At 36.5% G+C, this 17,054-nt stretch overlaps 1 protein-coding gene across 1 annotated transcript in view; it reads left to right on the forward strand.

Moving 5' to 3' along the window:
• LOC140138088 (regulator of G-protein signaling 22-like) overlaps positions 1 to 17,054 on the forward strand; it is a 43,292-nt gene that overhangs the window by 12,959 nt on the left and 13,279 nt on the right. Inside the window, exons 4-17 of the mRNA XM_072159964.1 lie at positions 5,493 to 5,555; positions 6,285 to 6,521; positions 7,181 to 7,294; positions 8,447 to 9,762; positions 10,074 to 10,238; positions 10,799 to 10,982; positions 11,680 to 12,110; positions 12,563 to 12,743; positions 13,347 to 13,448; positions 14,202 to 14,396; positions 14,696 to 14,782; positions 15,090 to 15,249; positions 15,710 to 15,888; positions 16,718 to 16,945. Of these exons, the coding sequence (XP_072016065.1) occupies positions 5,493 to 5,555; positions 6,285 to 6,521; positions 7,181 to 7,294; positions 8,447 to 9,762; positions 10,074 to 10,238; positions 10,799 to 10,982; positions 11,680 to 12,110; positions 12,563 to 12,743; positions 13,347 to 13,448; positions 14,202 to 14,396; positions 14,696 to 14,782; positions 15,090 to 15,249; positions 15,710 to 15,888; positions 16,718 to 16,945 (3,642 nt within the window). The remainder of the gene's footprint in view (positions 1 to 5,492; positions 5,556 to 6,284; positions 6,522 to 7,180; positions 7,295 to 8,446; positions 9,763 to 10,073; positions 10,239 to 10,798; positions 10,983 to 11,679; positions 12,111 to 12,562; positions 12,744 to 13,346; positions 13,449 to 14,201; positions 14,397 to 14,695; positions 14,783 to 15,089; positions 15,250 to 15,709; positions 15,889 to 16,717; positions 16,946 to 17,054) is intronic.

A 17,054-nucleotide genomic window follows, 5' to 3' on the forward strand; every position in this document is an offset into this window, starting at 1 on the left:
GGAACATTTTAACCATTATTATGTTTAGATAGTCCAAGTGTGTGAAAATATTGGATCCAAAACAAAGTAAAATTTGATGCTTTACACGCCAAAATATTTATTGGTGGAGCTATGAATTTTACAAAATTGGACTCTACTACGTCTCATCTAATATTTTAAAACTCAAAGCTCGACCAATTAATATGGGCTCAATTGATCCAATTTTATATTAAACATGGGTCTTTCTATGAAACTGGAACAAATTGTAGGTCAAAATATAAAAGTATAAAATGTTCAACAACATTTATTTTTAAAATGTGAGAGATTATTAGAAATGTGTACAAAATTCTTGAAAAGGGGGTCTTTTGGTGACAGTAAAACAAATTGAGTGTGAGAGGGAGTTGAAAGGCGGGGGGTCAATTCCACCAGCCGGCAGCCCCCTTCCCTATTTGGGATTACTACAAGTTTAGTGGTTGAAAAACAATATATTCTTGGTTTCCTGATTGTCTGAGACATGTTTCAAAATATTTGTAAATGGAGCCCAAAAGGATTATCGCTCATTCTACAAAATCCGGTGCCAATCCACTAAAAAAATAGAAAAAATAAAAGTTGTTCAAAAAGACCTGCTTTTTGTGTTTTTTAAAAGTAAATGTATCACTACTTTCAGATGTAAAAAATTGCCAACACCACTTGCATATTTTTCTTTCAGGAAGTCATGATGTTTTTAACACTAAAACTCAATGTAATGTGAGCTACGTTACCGACTATAAAATGGGCTGTTTTACTCAATCCAAGGTCATAAAAAGCAAATTAAAGATCACTTGAGTGAAATGTAAAACAGATTTCACCATTTCATAGAAGTTTTGAAGATGCGTAAATGAGTGTGTAACGTAGCTCACAGTAACGTAGTTCACTGGTTTTTAATGTTTATAATGTGATTTGCGAAAGTTAGAACGTTATGTCGGTTAATTCTAATATAAATGGGGTTCGACCACTGGTAGCTTTCACATATTATTAGGAAGTACATGTAATACAAGTGCATACTATAGAATCCTGGTAACGTAGCTCACCAATCTTAACATGGTCGGTCGAAATTTCAATGTTTACAACATTTCTATGCCAAACATGCTACAGCATCACGATTTTTACTGTGATTTTTAAAAACCTATGAGTGTTTCCTTTCAAAAACCGCAAATTACATTGATACCTCTGTTTTACTTCTTTCCAATAACGTGTGTTAAAAAGGTAACGTAGCTCACAGCGTTTTGGTGGAAAGTGCAATTTATTTTAGAATTACACAAAGACATTTTAATCACTAAAAAATAATGTTGATAAACAATATGATGGTGCGTTATCTAATTAAAAAACAACAAATATGTAAAGAAATCGCATTTATTCAAAGAAAATATTTAGGGTTAGATGTGACACTTGAGCTGTGGAAACGCATTTTTAGCGATTTTTGAGCCTTTGCAAGGGTTAATCAGGCTGAAGAAAGCATTTAAAGTATGGAAAACTATATATGTCCGTGTAGATCTCGTTGAGTTCTACCAGAAAAACAACACATTTGATGCCCTAAATGCTCGACAAAGTTTTTGTGGACCAAAGAATGGAAAAAAGGCTATTGGCACCGGATTTTGTAGAATGAGCGTTATGTTGTGGGCAAAACATGGTGAAAGACATCTGGGAGTCTTTCACTGGTTGGGAGAAAATTGTTTGACATGTCATGAAAATGAAACTTTTGATCTTGTTATCAGCATGTTCTCAAAAACTTTCTTCACACAAAAATGTCTTTTGCGCTTCTTTGAATGTGTGAATTAATCATTTTCTACTTGTTTTGCTTCTCACCACCCACCTCATATCTGACCATTATAAATTGTCTCCAAAATACTCAGTGTTGTGTGTAAGGAATGAGTTTGTTTAATTGAAGCAATGTTTTGAAATTAAAGTGATCTTCAACTGTTTGTATAATGTAAAAGTCACTCAGTGTTTCTTTTGTGTCCAGTGTAAACGTATACCTGCTGGCTGGTATAATGAAATATATGCACAACTTAAATAAATATATGGATAAGTGATATGTCCAAGATCAGGTCAGTTGTTGTTTCTTAGCCCTCTGCTTACGGGTGTCGGCTGCAGACAACAAGTTACCAATTTTCTTTAAAAATTAAAAAAAGTTTAAGAATTTACATTTTCATGACCATATTTGGGATGAGCATGAAAAATTAATCGAAAATCATTACAACGAAAGTGCAGTATTGATTCAGTGGTTCTGGAGATAGCCCTTGGTATTTTTTGAAAATATCTCAGAACTTATGTTGAACCCTATGGGCAGCATGTAATTAGCAATAACATCTATGCTTGGTTGCACAATGTGGGAATCAGGAGTGATGGGAAAATGAAAACTCTTTTATTTTAAAGATATTGCTTGATATTTAGTGCATGATATTTATAATTAGATTATTATTATTATTATTGAATAAGATCAAAGAATACTAGTGCATGTACAACTATATATAATGTAAAAAAAAATGCAAGTATTGCTAAAACTATTCTGTACCTTCTCCAGAGTTTTGGAAAACAATTTGACAAAACATCCCACTCTTAACCAGTTTTCTGAAAATTGCAACCCAAAGTTATACCAAAAAGCTGGAACATGCCTGCACATCCTACCCACCTTTCCCTTAAAGAAGCTACCCCCCCCCCGGGTTGTAACCCCTGTCCATGATTCTTTAGAGACTAACCCATGTTAGTCTGTGTTAAAGACTGGGAAACTGATAGATACCAGCAAGCTACCAACATGTGTAGGAGTATAGTATAGTGTGGTAAAAAGTGAGATGGTTTTTGCCCTCGTCTCGCATCTGTGCCTTTGGCGTAGACCCCTGTAGGTGCAGCCCCTCCAGAGCATCTTTGACAAAGACTACCCATATGTATGCTATTTCAATTCTGATGTGTGCATCTACCGTGATATAATATTGCACTAGTTTGCTCTAGTCATTTGCTCATGATATGAGCTCTTTTCTTTCCAATAACCCAGTTGTTTGTAAGCCATTTGTCAATATGTAATACCATTCAATATTGCTATTATCTCCATGGGTGCAAATCAATAGTACATTTAATAAAATATTTAAGCAGTGTATGTTGTCTGATATTTAAGACTACCAATTGACAGAATGCTGTGTTTGCATATAGTCCTTGTACAGGGATTGTGTTATGAGGTCCAATGATGAGATGGAATAAATGCTATTGGAGATGGCAAATCAAAATTCAAAAAACAAAGTCTTGCTTGTATCTTTTATACTACTTTTGCGTCAAGGAATCCAAAAACATGATCATTAACCCATGCAGGTGGGTCCCTCAAGAAATATACTGATTACTGTGCAGTGTACACAGGCATGACCAAAAAAGGTTTTTTGGTAACATGCATTTAGGCTTAAAAAAATACTTAGTCTCAAAGCCAATGGCAGTTTCACAAACGAAAGCGGAATGACTTTTTAAAAATTTTATTTTTTCAAATTTAATTTTGAATTGAGATGTCATTTTGGAGTGTACAAAGGTACACAGCATGAAATTGTGGTTGATTTACACAATTGAAGTACAAATATCAATTGTTTTATACCTTAAGTTTAGTTAGCATTGCGAGTATCGAATCAAGTAACTTTTCCTCCAAATTTGTCTCAGAATTTTATAATTTTATGGCAAAAAACTAAAAAAAAGGAAATAAGAAATGAATTTGCTGTTTCAGCTGACGTTGGTGTGCTAAGAAAACCGAATGCCCACAGCGGCTTTGAGACATAGGTATAATATAAATTGGTCATTGGTCATTATGAACACCGCATACATTACTTATCACACTCAAATGCCCTCAAACTGCACTGGTGTTACCATGGTAATGGGATGCACACATTGATATGAATAAGTTGGGGTATATTCTCATGTTATAGGACATTAGTTTGTGAAGTTAATGTACTTTAAAAATCACAGTAATTAACAATTGCTTATTTGCTATTTAATCTTACAAAATAACCACTCGCCAAGCCAAATTAATCAGTGTCTACATTAATAGTGCTTCCTATCACCTGCTAAAAAAGCTGTACTTATCAAAACCAATAATAATACCATGTGTGGGCCAAACATTTAATGATATATCTTGCAAATTGCTTTTCATGACAAACACCTCCTGCAGTTTTCTTTGTCTTTTACCAATGAACTCCTATAACACCTTGATATACAGAAGACATGAATGTAGACAAGTCAAGCAAGTAGCTGATATGATCATAATCAATATCTGCCATAATGTGCTGTGGCGGCTTTCTTTGTTAGACCAAAATGATGTAACCTTGCTCATGTTTACTCTTCCTTATTGTAAAATATTTATCGAGTAAAATAAATTCATTAGCTGCAGCTGAGCTGAGGCCAGTTATTATTTTGTTTCTCCCTCTCTTTTTCTGCTTTTTCGAGAAGAGTTACGAATGCTTATTGCCATCCCAAAAGAATATATGATTATGCTTTAAAGTTAAGTTTAGGGTTAGGATTATGTTTGGGAGATTACTGAAATTGCTGATGAACGATGAGGAAAGAAGAGGATGGGTAGAGTTACCTCAATAGATTTACTGCAGCTGGCATTGCTCAATTCAACCAGTGGCGTGGCGTCAGTCATCATATGGAGGGCACCAACCATGATGGGGAGGGGACTGGGTCTGATGGGGGCACAAGCCAATTTCACCAATTTTCCTGTGGGTTTTTCTAAATTTTTAAATCGATTGAGGGGAACGTGTCCCCCATGCCCCTATGGCGCTACACCACTGAATTCAACCAAAGCCTCTGCTGCAGAATAACTCAATGTGCGTGAATTTTCCATGTGGAAATAAAAGGAAGAAAATCTATTTAAAGGTTGTCAAAACAAGATGAAGATCAAGAAAAGGGCAGCGTAAGAATTCCAAGCCAAGGGGAGGTATGGTTGCCTTGGTCTTAGTTTGTTGCTTGCGGGAGTAATATCATACCAAGCAAATCTCTGTGGCAAACTTCATTATGTATGATACTGTGTTGTTTCTAAACTGGATTTTCTCTACAACAATACATTTTGTATGGATAAAAATTTTGTGAGTGGTAGTTATTTTGGAAATCTTCATGCAGACTATTGCAGATGCTTAATACTGATATCAATCAATTTGTGCTTTGCTATGAAAATACATGACCAATTTGCTTTTTGCCAAAAAAAAACATTCCCCACCTTTTTGTTGTGTCAACAAATCTTGGGCCCTTGCTTTGTGTGTGCTAACTTTTTCAAATTAAAGACAAAAGTAAATTATGTTTATGTGAGCACAGTGAGAAATTTCCGCACAAAATGGCATTAAGTTTAAATTTTAAATGAAAAGCTGGGGACAAAATATGTCCTAAAATGAAGATAAAAACTTAACAGGTATGAATAAACCTCCATGTTCAGTCCCGTTACCAACACTTTCCTTTAATTGGTACAAAGTATTTTATATAAACAAGTGTTTGTATTTTCTTTTCAGGATGATTTTCTAGCTACAGATGACCTGTTCATAGAATATTTCAATGACTTCCTTCAAATACCAGTAAGTACATATTCTTTCCTGAAAATCCTTACCTGTGGCCTCAGTGTCAACCTGAATGAACATTAGCAAAATGTTGGCCCCAGCAATCAGATTGGGCATGGGAGGGTTCAAACATCATCAAATTTCCACAAAATTGCCTTGAAAATTTTAAATGTTCAATTTTTGATTGGTTTGTTTGGGGGAAAGTAGGGGTGCATATATATAATGTACAATTATTTAACACAGAGGCAGTTCTATCATTGCATAATGTAGGCACTATAGGCCATGTAATTACTATTTTAATGGTATGATAATGGGTAGCTTGTAAGCATACCGTAAAACCCCGTCTACAAGCATATAGAGTGCTTCTGATGAAAGCTACATTAATCCAGGCGCCATTATGGAGTATGAGCAAATAAATTACGGATCCAAGCATATACAAACAAGTATTATTTTAAGACCAATCTATTGTATTGGTATATGTACGCTGGCTTCGAATTAATTTAGCTTTCATAAAAAACACTATGTATGCTTGTAGACGGGGTTTTACGGTATACATGTAGAAGGATGCATAATGACATGATGCATGATTTAAAAACCATGCATAATTTGCCAGAACAATAATGTACCTTGTGTTCGAAATCTTTGGAGCAAAAAAAGAAGTGTCATCAAAGTGTATACAGTTACAGTATTCCAAGTCTCCTCACAACAATGTCTTTAGTCATAATCTTGTTTATTTTATTTCCACAGACATTTCCAGAGCCCCTCACCTTCAACAAGGAGAGGGGTGGGTTTGAGGTGGTGTCCAATGCCAAGCAGGCCCTCAAGGCTCGGATACGTACCATCATCCGATCTCAGCAGAAACCTAACCCAATATATGCTGCAGCATCAAGGGTTGCCAGTGCTAGACAGAGGCCTGGTATACAGACTGATGCTAATAAAGATGATGATGAAGACATGGACTTCAAAACTAGTTTTACTGTCCAGGTGAGTACCCTCTATCCACATTCAGCCTCTGGCCCATCATTGGTGCCACTACAAATGTTGCATCAAATGTGCAGTAGTATGGTTATGCTCCTGAGCTCTTGTGCCAAGTACCAAATCCAGACTGACCCTCGTCTTTGCTGCTCCGTTAAATCTCACAACTTTGCAGTTCAATCCTCTTCCAAATTCCAACCTCTTTAGTCATCTAACCTTGTTAGTCATGAATGGTCCTTCATTCCATCTACAGTCCTCACATCACAGGAATTGTGAAATGGGCCAGTCACCAGGTATCTAGGCACCAACCCATCAGTTTTGCCATAATGATAAAAGCTTTATGTCTTAAAATTTAAAAAAATGCGCAACATGCTTTGCTTTACCAGGCCATAAAAAAGAGACAAACTTGATATATAAGGTTATGGAATGTATGATTTTTATCAATCGCTCTTCTTTTTTTTCTCTTGCAAATTTATGAGGTACATGAATATGATCATCACCTCATGGACTCAAATTTTAAAATATCTCTACTTACAAAGTGTTTCATGCTTGTTGATGGACTTTTATACAGTATAAATTAGGCTTTTTCTATTTTTTGAAATACTCATGTTAAGCTAAACATTATTTTTTTAATAACAAAATATTTGTGTCCTTCTAACAATTGACAGTGTCTGAACAAAGAGCAAGGTATTCAATGGATCAAAGAGGAGAGGTTACCAGCATTCTTACAGAGTGATACCTATCTGGAATTTAGACTAGCCAAACTCATCTCACAGGCTGAGGTAAGAATCCCTGCTTGGTATATGAAGTTGGAATAGGAGGGTGGGTGCAAGGTATTCAATGGATCAAAGAGGAGAGGTTACCAGCATTCTTACAGAGTGATACATATCTGGAATTTAGACTAGCCAAACTCATCTCACAGGCTGAGGTAAGAATCCATGCTTGGTATATAAAGTTGGAATAGGAGGGTGGGTGCAAGGTATTAAATGGATCAAAGAGGAGAGGTTACCAGCCTTCTTACAGAGTGATACCTATCTGGAATTTAGACTAGCCAAACTCATCTCACAGGCTGAGGTAAGAATCCCTCATTGGTATATAAAGTTGGAATAGGAGGGTGGGTGAATGGTATTCAATGGATCAAAGAGGAGAGGTTACCAGCATTCTTACAGAGTGGAATAGGAGGGTGGGCGCAAGGTATTCAATGGATCAAGGAGGAGAGGTTACCAGCATTCTTACAGAGTGATACCTATCTGGAATTTAGACTAGCCAAACTCATCTCACAGGCTGAGGTAAGAATCCCTCATTGGTATATAAAGTTGGAATAGGAGGGTGGGTGAATGGTATTCGATGGATCAAAGAGGAGAGGTTACCAGCATTCTTACATAGTGATACCTATCTGGAATTTAGACTAGCCAAGCTCATCTCACAGGCTGAGGTAAGAATCCATGCTTGGTATATAAAGTTGGAATAGGAGGGTGGGCACAAGGTATTGTTCCACTTGGAAAACTTTTTAATAAGAGTATTGAAAATGCCAAACTTGAAAGTATAACATTGTATAGATTTAAATGATGATGGTGTGATGCTGATAATATTGATGAAGGTGATGATATCAAGATGGCAACAAGGAGGATGATGATAATGCTGATGCAATGATGATGATAATATGATGGTATGATGATGATATGAGGAGGAGGAAGAAGATGTAAGAAGATGAGGTTCTTAATCCATTTAGCTTCAATTTGATTTTCAGTCTAGTTTCAGAATACTAACCTATTTTAGATGTGTGTGCAGAATGACACTTTCTGGGGCCTTGCGTCCTTGCTCGTGTGTTACCTTTGTTTTTGTTGTAATTATTTATTGAAAGTAACTATTCAATATTCATCTTGTCATTTTCCTCTTTCTAATTTAGATTATGAATTTATATTATTTCCCAGATTGCTTCAAAGGAAAGTGATGCACCATTGAATCTCTACATAGATCTTAAATACAAACCATGGGAAATCTGGAAACCACCTGTCATAGAGCCGCCTAAAGTTGATGAACAAGGTCTAGCTATACGGAACATGTTTGTATGTATGGGTGAAGCATCTACCACACAAACCAAGGAATGGTTTAGTAATGTCAAGATGTCTAGTGGTTCAAGGTTGACCAGTGCTAGAGGAACTCGACCAATAAGTGCTTTGAAGAGTGATGGTGGATCCCGTCCTGGTAGTGCTCGTCCAATGAGTGCCATGAGTTTTAAAATGAGTACTGATAGTGGACTACCCAGAAGTCCAAGTCCTAGAAGAGCAGAATCTTCTTTGGCATCAGTGAACTTTGACCTTTCAAGTGAAACATTTGACGATATTCCAAATAGTGATAGACTGTTTCACAGTCCACCAAGACCAAGGTCACCACAGGAATGGAAGCCACCCATTGGTGATGACTGTTGCGTGGTAGCTGATCATGCGAAAAGCCGCCATGTTTATAGTGGGCCAGTGCATCTAGATGTTGCCAAGGCAACAAAAAACATTACATTTAAAGATGAAAGTGAGCATGACGATTCTCAGATGGATAAAATTTCCGAGGTTAGCGCTGAGAGTGGTTTTGATGTAGAAAGCCAACAGAATGATAGTGGAAATGAAGATCAAAAAGAGATCGAGCCTGAAGAAGATCAAAAAGCTGAAGATCAAAACATGGTAGAACCTGAAATTAAGATTAATTCACCCAAACCACTTCAAGTTACAACTATGGATCAGATGGCACTATTCATCATATCTTACACCATCAAATCAGCCTTACAAACTGTCCATGTAGATGCTAATGAAGAAGACATCAACGCAGTAATTGATCAAAACTTGCTCAAATCGGAACCGATCAAATGTGCTGATTTAACAGCAGAGACGATAGAAAATATAGAACTTCAGTATATGGAGGATGAAGCATTGTCAACAGAAAGCACACCCAGGGGGCTTCTAGAAGTGCCAGATGAGTTAGGTCAGTCAATGAGTAAGCTGTCTACTGTTACATCATCTGGAGTGCCAGATACAAGCGAGGTGGATTCTCTATTTGATGATGACAGCGATAGAGAAGAAGAGAGAGAGGAAGACACATTTTTTGCAAAACCAAAGAGTACTTTTGATTTGAGTAATAAGAAGGGATTGGATGCTTTCAAGAAGTTTCTATGGGGAACTCAGGGAGAGAAATGTTGGAATCTATGGCTTGATATCGATAGAGGGCTACAGATTGAAGATCCAGAGATGCAATTAGGGTAAGTTACTGTTATAATGATAATTTCACTTGCATGATATTATCTGCTCTACGCAGACCAAAGTTGGGAATTTTGAAATTTAGTTGTTCAGTGTCTATGCATATTGATGTTGAAATTCCCATAGGCCCTGGCATACTTGGTTGCAAAATTATGAACTTTTCTGTCTGTAGCTAAGGTCGACAAAAAGCCCACTTTCCCGATGTTGAAATTGATGCATACAAAAAGATGACCAAATCTCAAACGGAACATTCACACAAATAAATTTGCAGTATTTTTATTGTGTTTTTTAAACTTCTGATCTCTTCTTCTAGATTCTTATCCCAGCTACGAGACAAGTACACCAAGGCAGGTAGCCAATGTGAGATCCCACTAGAGATGAGGCAGAGACTAGGACTAGGAGATCACACCAAGTGGACATCACTAGAGAGACTAGGCAACCTGAAACATAAAATTGTTGAACCATTACTTCTATATTGGTATGTATAGGTTATTTAATATTTAAAGATGATATCATACCACCAATCAAAGCAATTGAGAGACAAATTGCTGTGTAATAACAAAGATGTAAAATTATGTTTGAATAGTTTAGTTTGCTGTTAATAAAAGCTGCCATTAAATATGGATGCCATGCAAGTTTTTTGGTTCTGAAATAATTCCTACAATTCCTACACTGTCCGATGTGCATGCCATGTTTTTCATGTGAAAAGAATTGAGTCGCGACAGAATCATGTACTGCTACTCGTTTGTTTAACAAATGAGGTGTAGATGTTTCCTAGCTTTTCATGACATAATTCAGCCAATCAGAACCCCATTTGTGCAAGGTAACAAACCAAAATATCCATTGTAAGTCACACCTGAAAGGCGTAGTCAGCAGATGATAGCAGCAGAATTTCAGTCCTAGTCTTGTGTATTCTGGAAATGGGTCATAGAATGGGAAAATTGTGTTGTGTTGTACTTTTCATTGATTTAACAAAGCTAACAGTTTGTGGTATACATTTTTGCACTTTCACAACAAATTGTGTTTATTTCTATACAGGGCTCCTAGATTTCTGATGAGAGAAACCTACCAGAGTGGATCTGTTGTCAATAATGTCTATCATCATCAAAAGTTGTTGGATAAAGTCACACCTAGCTCTCATCCAGAACCTAAGTCAGTCACATTACTGCCTCTCAGACCTAAGTCATGTTGGCCAAGATTAAGAAATAGTATGCCTTCAGATGTAAGTGGTTCAAATAAATATATCTGTAAATAAAAGTCAAAATCTGTTTCACTGTAAAACAGAATTTTTTTGTAGGTACTTTGGTGTAAAATAGTGTTGCAATGTGTAATATCTAGCTTTTTGAAGCGTTAGGTTAATGTGTTTTTGCACACTTATTATGTGATGACTTTTATTCTGTGATTGCATTATGGCCCTGGTAACAACATATCGGAACCGTACAGGAGCATCAGGGGTCAGTTGTCAAGGAGGAAGGGTCACAATTTATTATTCGGCATTTTGGCCCAGTTTGGCAAGTGGTGCATACATATAATGTTTTCAAGAAGGTCTTCTAGCTGACATACTCCAAAATAACTATACTGGAGCAATTTGCAATATTACACTATTTTTGGTCCATATTCAAGATGACAAGTTTGAAACAATGGCCTAAAAAAAGATGCATACTGCAATTTGGTTTGATTTCTGCCCATTAGGTTGAGCTGGGCCTCCCAGTAAGAGTCCCTTCTCATCATTATGTTTGATATCTAGTTTGAGATTATATGATGAAACATCTGTGAAACAAACCAAAAAAAAAGAAGGGGAAAAAAGGCATCTGAGGGGCACTCTGTCCCAGCTCCTGCCTCTGCCTACTATGCTACCAACTGAAAGCATACACCAATCCTAATACCTTAATATTTCATGTTTTAATTTATAATTACAGTTCATCAATGACAAACCCAAGTCTAAACCTAACCCTGCCAAACCCACCGCATACCCTAAATCCCTACCCATAATTCCTCTCACCAGTGCAATGACAGCGATTACCCCTAAACAACCCACATCCATTTCCAAAGCCACTGCTCCATCTAGCCCACGAGAGATCCACATATCAATAGGCTCGGCAAAACAGTCAAAAAGACCCAAACCACCAAAGTCAGCACCGCCTGTCTTGAGAACAGCAAGTGAGATAATGGAATCTAGAAACACTTCAGCCAGAGGGTTTAGTAGCGTTAGCGGTGGAGAAGGATACCAGAGATCTGTTATGTCACCAGATGTTGCAAGAATTGATGATGATGAGATTACTGATGATGAGGATGACATTTTTGAAGATTATGGAGGTAATGCAGATGGTGCTGACCAATTTGATCAGAGGTATGTAAATTTCTTATATATGATATTCTACTCATTTAGTAAATTTGGATTGGAAGTGAAGAAAAGAGGGAAAAACCTGGAATAAAGATGTTATAAAAGTAGTAAATAAATAAATTAAATGCTCCTACCCCTTGAAGTAACACTTATCTATCTGTAGTGTAGGCTGAAACCATTCCCTACAGAAAACACTGCTCTTTGTGAGATTTTGAACATGTTTTCATTTTATTATAACAGCTTTTGTGGTTTTCAGCACTTGATCCAGTGTTCTAAGTGGTTGTTTTTGCATGTTTTACGAATATTATGTGGGCTTTGGAATTGGTAATTTTTGGCTATCAAACTAAATCTACTTCTATGCCTACATTTGTTGTATCTTGTTTCTTGTCCCCTCTGCACCATCTGTGTTTTACTTGTTTCCTCACATCAAGTTGGTATACCTTATTCTTTCGTCTCAGCTTCAATACCGGTATGTCTAGAAGCAGACCCTCTTCAGCAGCTAGCTCTACCAGTAGTATCCTGACAATAGAGAGTGAATTGTTTGGAGGAAGAAGAATGGAAGGCCTCTTACAAGGGTTATACCATGAGAAGAAAGCAGGAGGGTTCTTTATGGGATATCTGGAAAAACTAGGCAGTCAGGTATCTATTTGTGGATTAGTCAATCTAGCAACTATAATAAAATGCCAAATTCTTATTTAAGCATACTCACCAAGTAGTACTTATGCAAAGTCAAGCATGTTCCATCCAACTTCATAAAAAATAATACACACTCAATGATTATTAATAAATAAGCTTATGATTTTAAATCAATTCCAAAGGATCTTAAATATTTGGGAAACAGTTAAAGGGTATTAGATAAAATAAGGAACAGAATTTGCATAGAGGTCTCTTCCTAAAGACACAATAGAGCTACCTGGTAGAGTTGTGTCAGTTGATGTGAGTTAATGAGCCCCTCAATTGATAAAAACACCTGTAACAAATTGGAGGTAACTCTGCCAAATTATTATGCGTGGGATTTTTATGGTATAAAAAACACAGAATGAGATCAAATAAATCATCTGGTTTGAATCACCTATCAGTACCTTTCTATCAGAAGGAAGATGGAGGGTGCAAGTTGCTATAACATCAATATAAAAATGGACATTCCTGATGACTTGATTTAGATTTCCAGTATCTTTTTAGTAGCTTTTTTTGAAAAAAAAAATGAAACTAAAACATTATTTTCTAACTACTTCATTACAGATTTACATAAATGCATTGAGTTGTTGGCATGAGCTACAGGAGTACCATGCCCTGTTCTATGCTGACATATTTAATGCCTTTGGTCTACGCAGAAAAGTACAGGTAAGGGATCTGACTATTTAAGGATCATAATATCTCAAGATGTAATTCCTAAAATGATTCTCTGACATCTTATCTATAAATGATACGTTATTATTAACATCTGACAATCCCTGTGTGATTCGTTGGTCAAGTTTGGCTATTATCAAATTTGTTTTTAGGTCTTATGTTGAAATCCCAACTTATCAACATATATTTCCTTTTTTTATCATTTTATTAATGATGTGAATTTTCACTTTTATCTACATAATGGCACCCACTTCTTTCAAGTTCAATGTGAACATAAAATTATGCAGTAATGCATGGATTATGAGAGATGTTAATGTGGGAGGAGCGCCCTCAATTTCAGGCTTATTGATATTACGTATGCTGTACCTATGTACAGTCTACATACAATAACATGTAAACCTACATTTGTAGATTATACATTACTTTGCACAATGCACTCATGGTGCTACAAATTCAGAATTGAATCAAATACTGGAACTTACTTTCTGCAACTTTGCGACGTTGCGCGTTGCGTCTGGAACCACCAGACTTCATCAGGCAACTGACCTGCTAGACTGGTCACATGACTAAGAACATTCATTCATAATCAGGGGCGGATTTAAGGGAGGGCGCCCCTGTTGAGCACCCCCCCCCCTAATTTTTGCAGAACGAGCGGTGCCCCCCCCCATTGAAAATTCCTGGATCCGACCCTGATAATATAATGCAACACATAAGTTACCAATCTACTTTTTTTCTTTGCTTCACCAGGCTATCAATTCAAAGTACATTGTTGAAGGCTGTTTCTACAACATAGAGTGCTCCTCAGATCTACGTGATCAGATATATCGGGAATCTGAGCCGCCATTTGAAGAACTGTTTGATGAAGCAGAGGAACACATCCTGGAAGTGCTAGTAATACCATGGGCTGGCATGAAAAATTCTGATAAGTTGTTATATGACAAGGTACGAAAATTTACTTATACATGCCCCTTATTACCAAAATGATTTTGTGACAGAATATAGTTTTGTATATAGAGTAAATTAGTATACGGTAACTTGACCCTAACTCCTCATGTGATTTTTGGTGAAGAGGAAGGAAATAAGTCAAAATCAGTCAAAATCAATCAATTGGCAGATTTTATATAATTTCAATACATTTCTCCCAAAATGCAAAATCTTGGTCGACTGGGCCCGTAAAATAGGGTGGTTTTTTCCATTGCCTTAAAGAATCTTCCAAACATTTTTTGTTTTGATTTCTTTAGATCACTCTTACACAAGAAGAAAGACAGCTAGATGTACAAAGATCCAAACAGCTTAGGAGACTAACCAGGAAAACAGCAGGCTTTAATGTAAGTAACCACAGAATTGAAGAAGGAGAACCCGAACTCTCTATATTACCACATACAATAGAGCAGTCAGCTTTGGGGAGAAAATTGGGGGTATTTGGGTTCTTGACTAACAAGAACAATTTTGAGAACATCTTGAGCATCTTGGTATCGCATGCAGGTCGCATCAAGTGTGTCTCTCCCATGTGCCCATCATCCATGCATGACAAAGATTGTTCCCCTGCTTGTTTCCCCCTAAAAACATATTCCACCTTCTAGGTTCAAAATGTAAATCAGCAATATCTTACAATTAATTTGATTTGATTTGCAGAGATTTAGTGCCTTTGAGTTTGATGCTGATGATGAAGAAGCAAAGCGAGAGAGCTACTATGAGTCGCTGCAAGAAAAGATACCGGAAGAATTCAGAGATTATGACTTCAATAAGCTTATTCATAACAGGATGGAGCTGGAACACTACAGACAATTTCTAGGTAAATTGTTACATTTGCACAATGTGTCATAGTTTTGGAAATTTTTGAGTAACATAGAAAAATGGTTGAATTTAAAATTTACAAACCATTAGTTAATCTTTTCAAAATTGGAATTGATGAAATGGGAATTGGACAAGTGTCTATTGGACTAATTGGAAATTGCTATTCTTAGCTATTCATTATATGCCCATGTAAAAAGAACTAATATGTTTAGATATGATACTATATGATACTGAATATTCATTCCAATGTTTGGTTGAACAGCCATGTCTAAAACAATTCCTTACATGATCACCATTTCCAAATTGTCACCTTTATTCCCATTGAAAATTACAGGTATAAACTTCACATGACAACCAAATTAAGTTTGTTTTCCTGAACACATTTCATGATGTTATATTTTACTGTTTATTTGGAAGCTAACAAAATGTAACTTTACTCTTTGTTAATTCGTCTACAGAGGACAACTATGCCATAACAGATCTGATGTGCTGGTTAGACATTGAGACATTCCGCCGTATGCCTCATCATGACTCAGAAAAACGAGACAACAAAGCTGTAGAGATCAAGACAAAATATTTGAACAAAAAGTACTTCTTTGGACCCAACAGTCCTGCAACCAGACAGGAACAACATGCAGTAAGTTACTCAGCAATCATGCTATGGTGTTATTTTGGGATATGTTGAACTTTGATGAGCATGTGTTGCACACATATCAATGTGCTGCTTTTGTGTTTATGTGTGTTTGTAAGTATAAGGCAATATGTATGATTTAATGCTGAAACCATTCTCTTTAGAAAGTGATGAACACCATGAAGACCTAGTGCCTTTGATATCCGGAACTAAATCTGCTTTGAAAAAATATGAGCTCATTTGTACTAGACCATTTAGCAAATTACTTCAGCTTTGTCCGTCTGCCCTGTCTGATTATCGCGTAAAAAGAACAAGGTCATGCATTGCTACGCAGCTTTACCAGCGAATGAGGTGCTGATGTGATGATGACATGATTCAATTAGCCAATCAGAATCCCACTTCCGTATATGCCATAAACTGGGCCAAATTTACAGACCGCCGAAGTTCTCTGCTGAAAACTATAGACCATTTTCAGACCATTGGAAGGGGAATTCAAAACATCATTTAATGTAGTGGACCATGAAGTAATTTGTTTTTGTTCATACATTAATTTGCTTATTTACAAGAGGTTTTAATTTGATGAAATTATTACATCTCATAATGGGGTTATCATCTAAACATCCTAGATTTTGGTAATTGCTTATAGTATTTGTAGCTAAAAGCAACTAGCAGGACCAATTAAGTCAAGGAAAAAACTTAAGTAATTATTGCAAGTAAAAGAACATTGTAACCAATTAAGATCTTAGAAGTCAAGGAAAAAACTTATATAATTATTGCAAATAAAAGAAAATTGTAACCCATACAAGTTAAGTTAAATATATGTTTTGTATCACAGGTGATGCAGGCTGGTGGAGGCTGGGGAAAGCTTCTCCTAGACAGACTACCAGATGGCATCCTGATTGAGGCTCAGAAGTATGTCAGGGAGAGATTGGCCAGGAAATGGCTACCATTGTTTATTGCCACAGAGGAATTCCAAGAAAGACAGAAACCTAATTACAAGATTGATGATATAGCTGATGATATGCTGAATGCAAAGAGGAGGAGGTGTATGGCTATATACAAGGTAAAGAACATTGCACATATCATCATACTGTGCCCAAGTCAAAAAAATATTCATATGCGTCTTGGGACTTTTGATACACTTGTGTCCAACTGTGCCATTTTGACAGTAT

The sequence above is a fragment of the Amphiura filiformis genome, chromosome 17, assembly GCF_039555335.1.
Source record: "Amphiura filiformis chromosome 17, Afil_fr2py, whole genome shotgun sequence".
NCBI lineage: Eukaryota > Metazoa > Echinodermata > Ophiuroidea > Amphilepidida > Amphiuridae > Amphiura > Amphiura filiformis.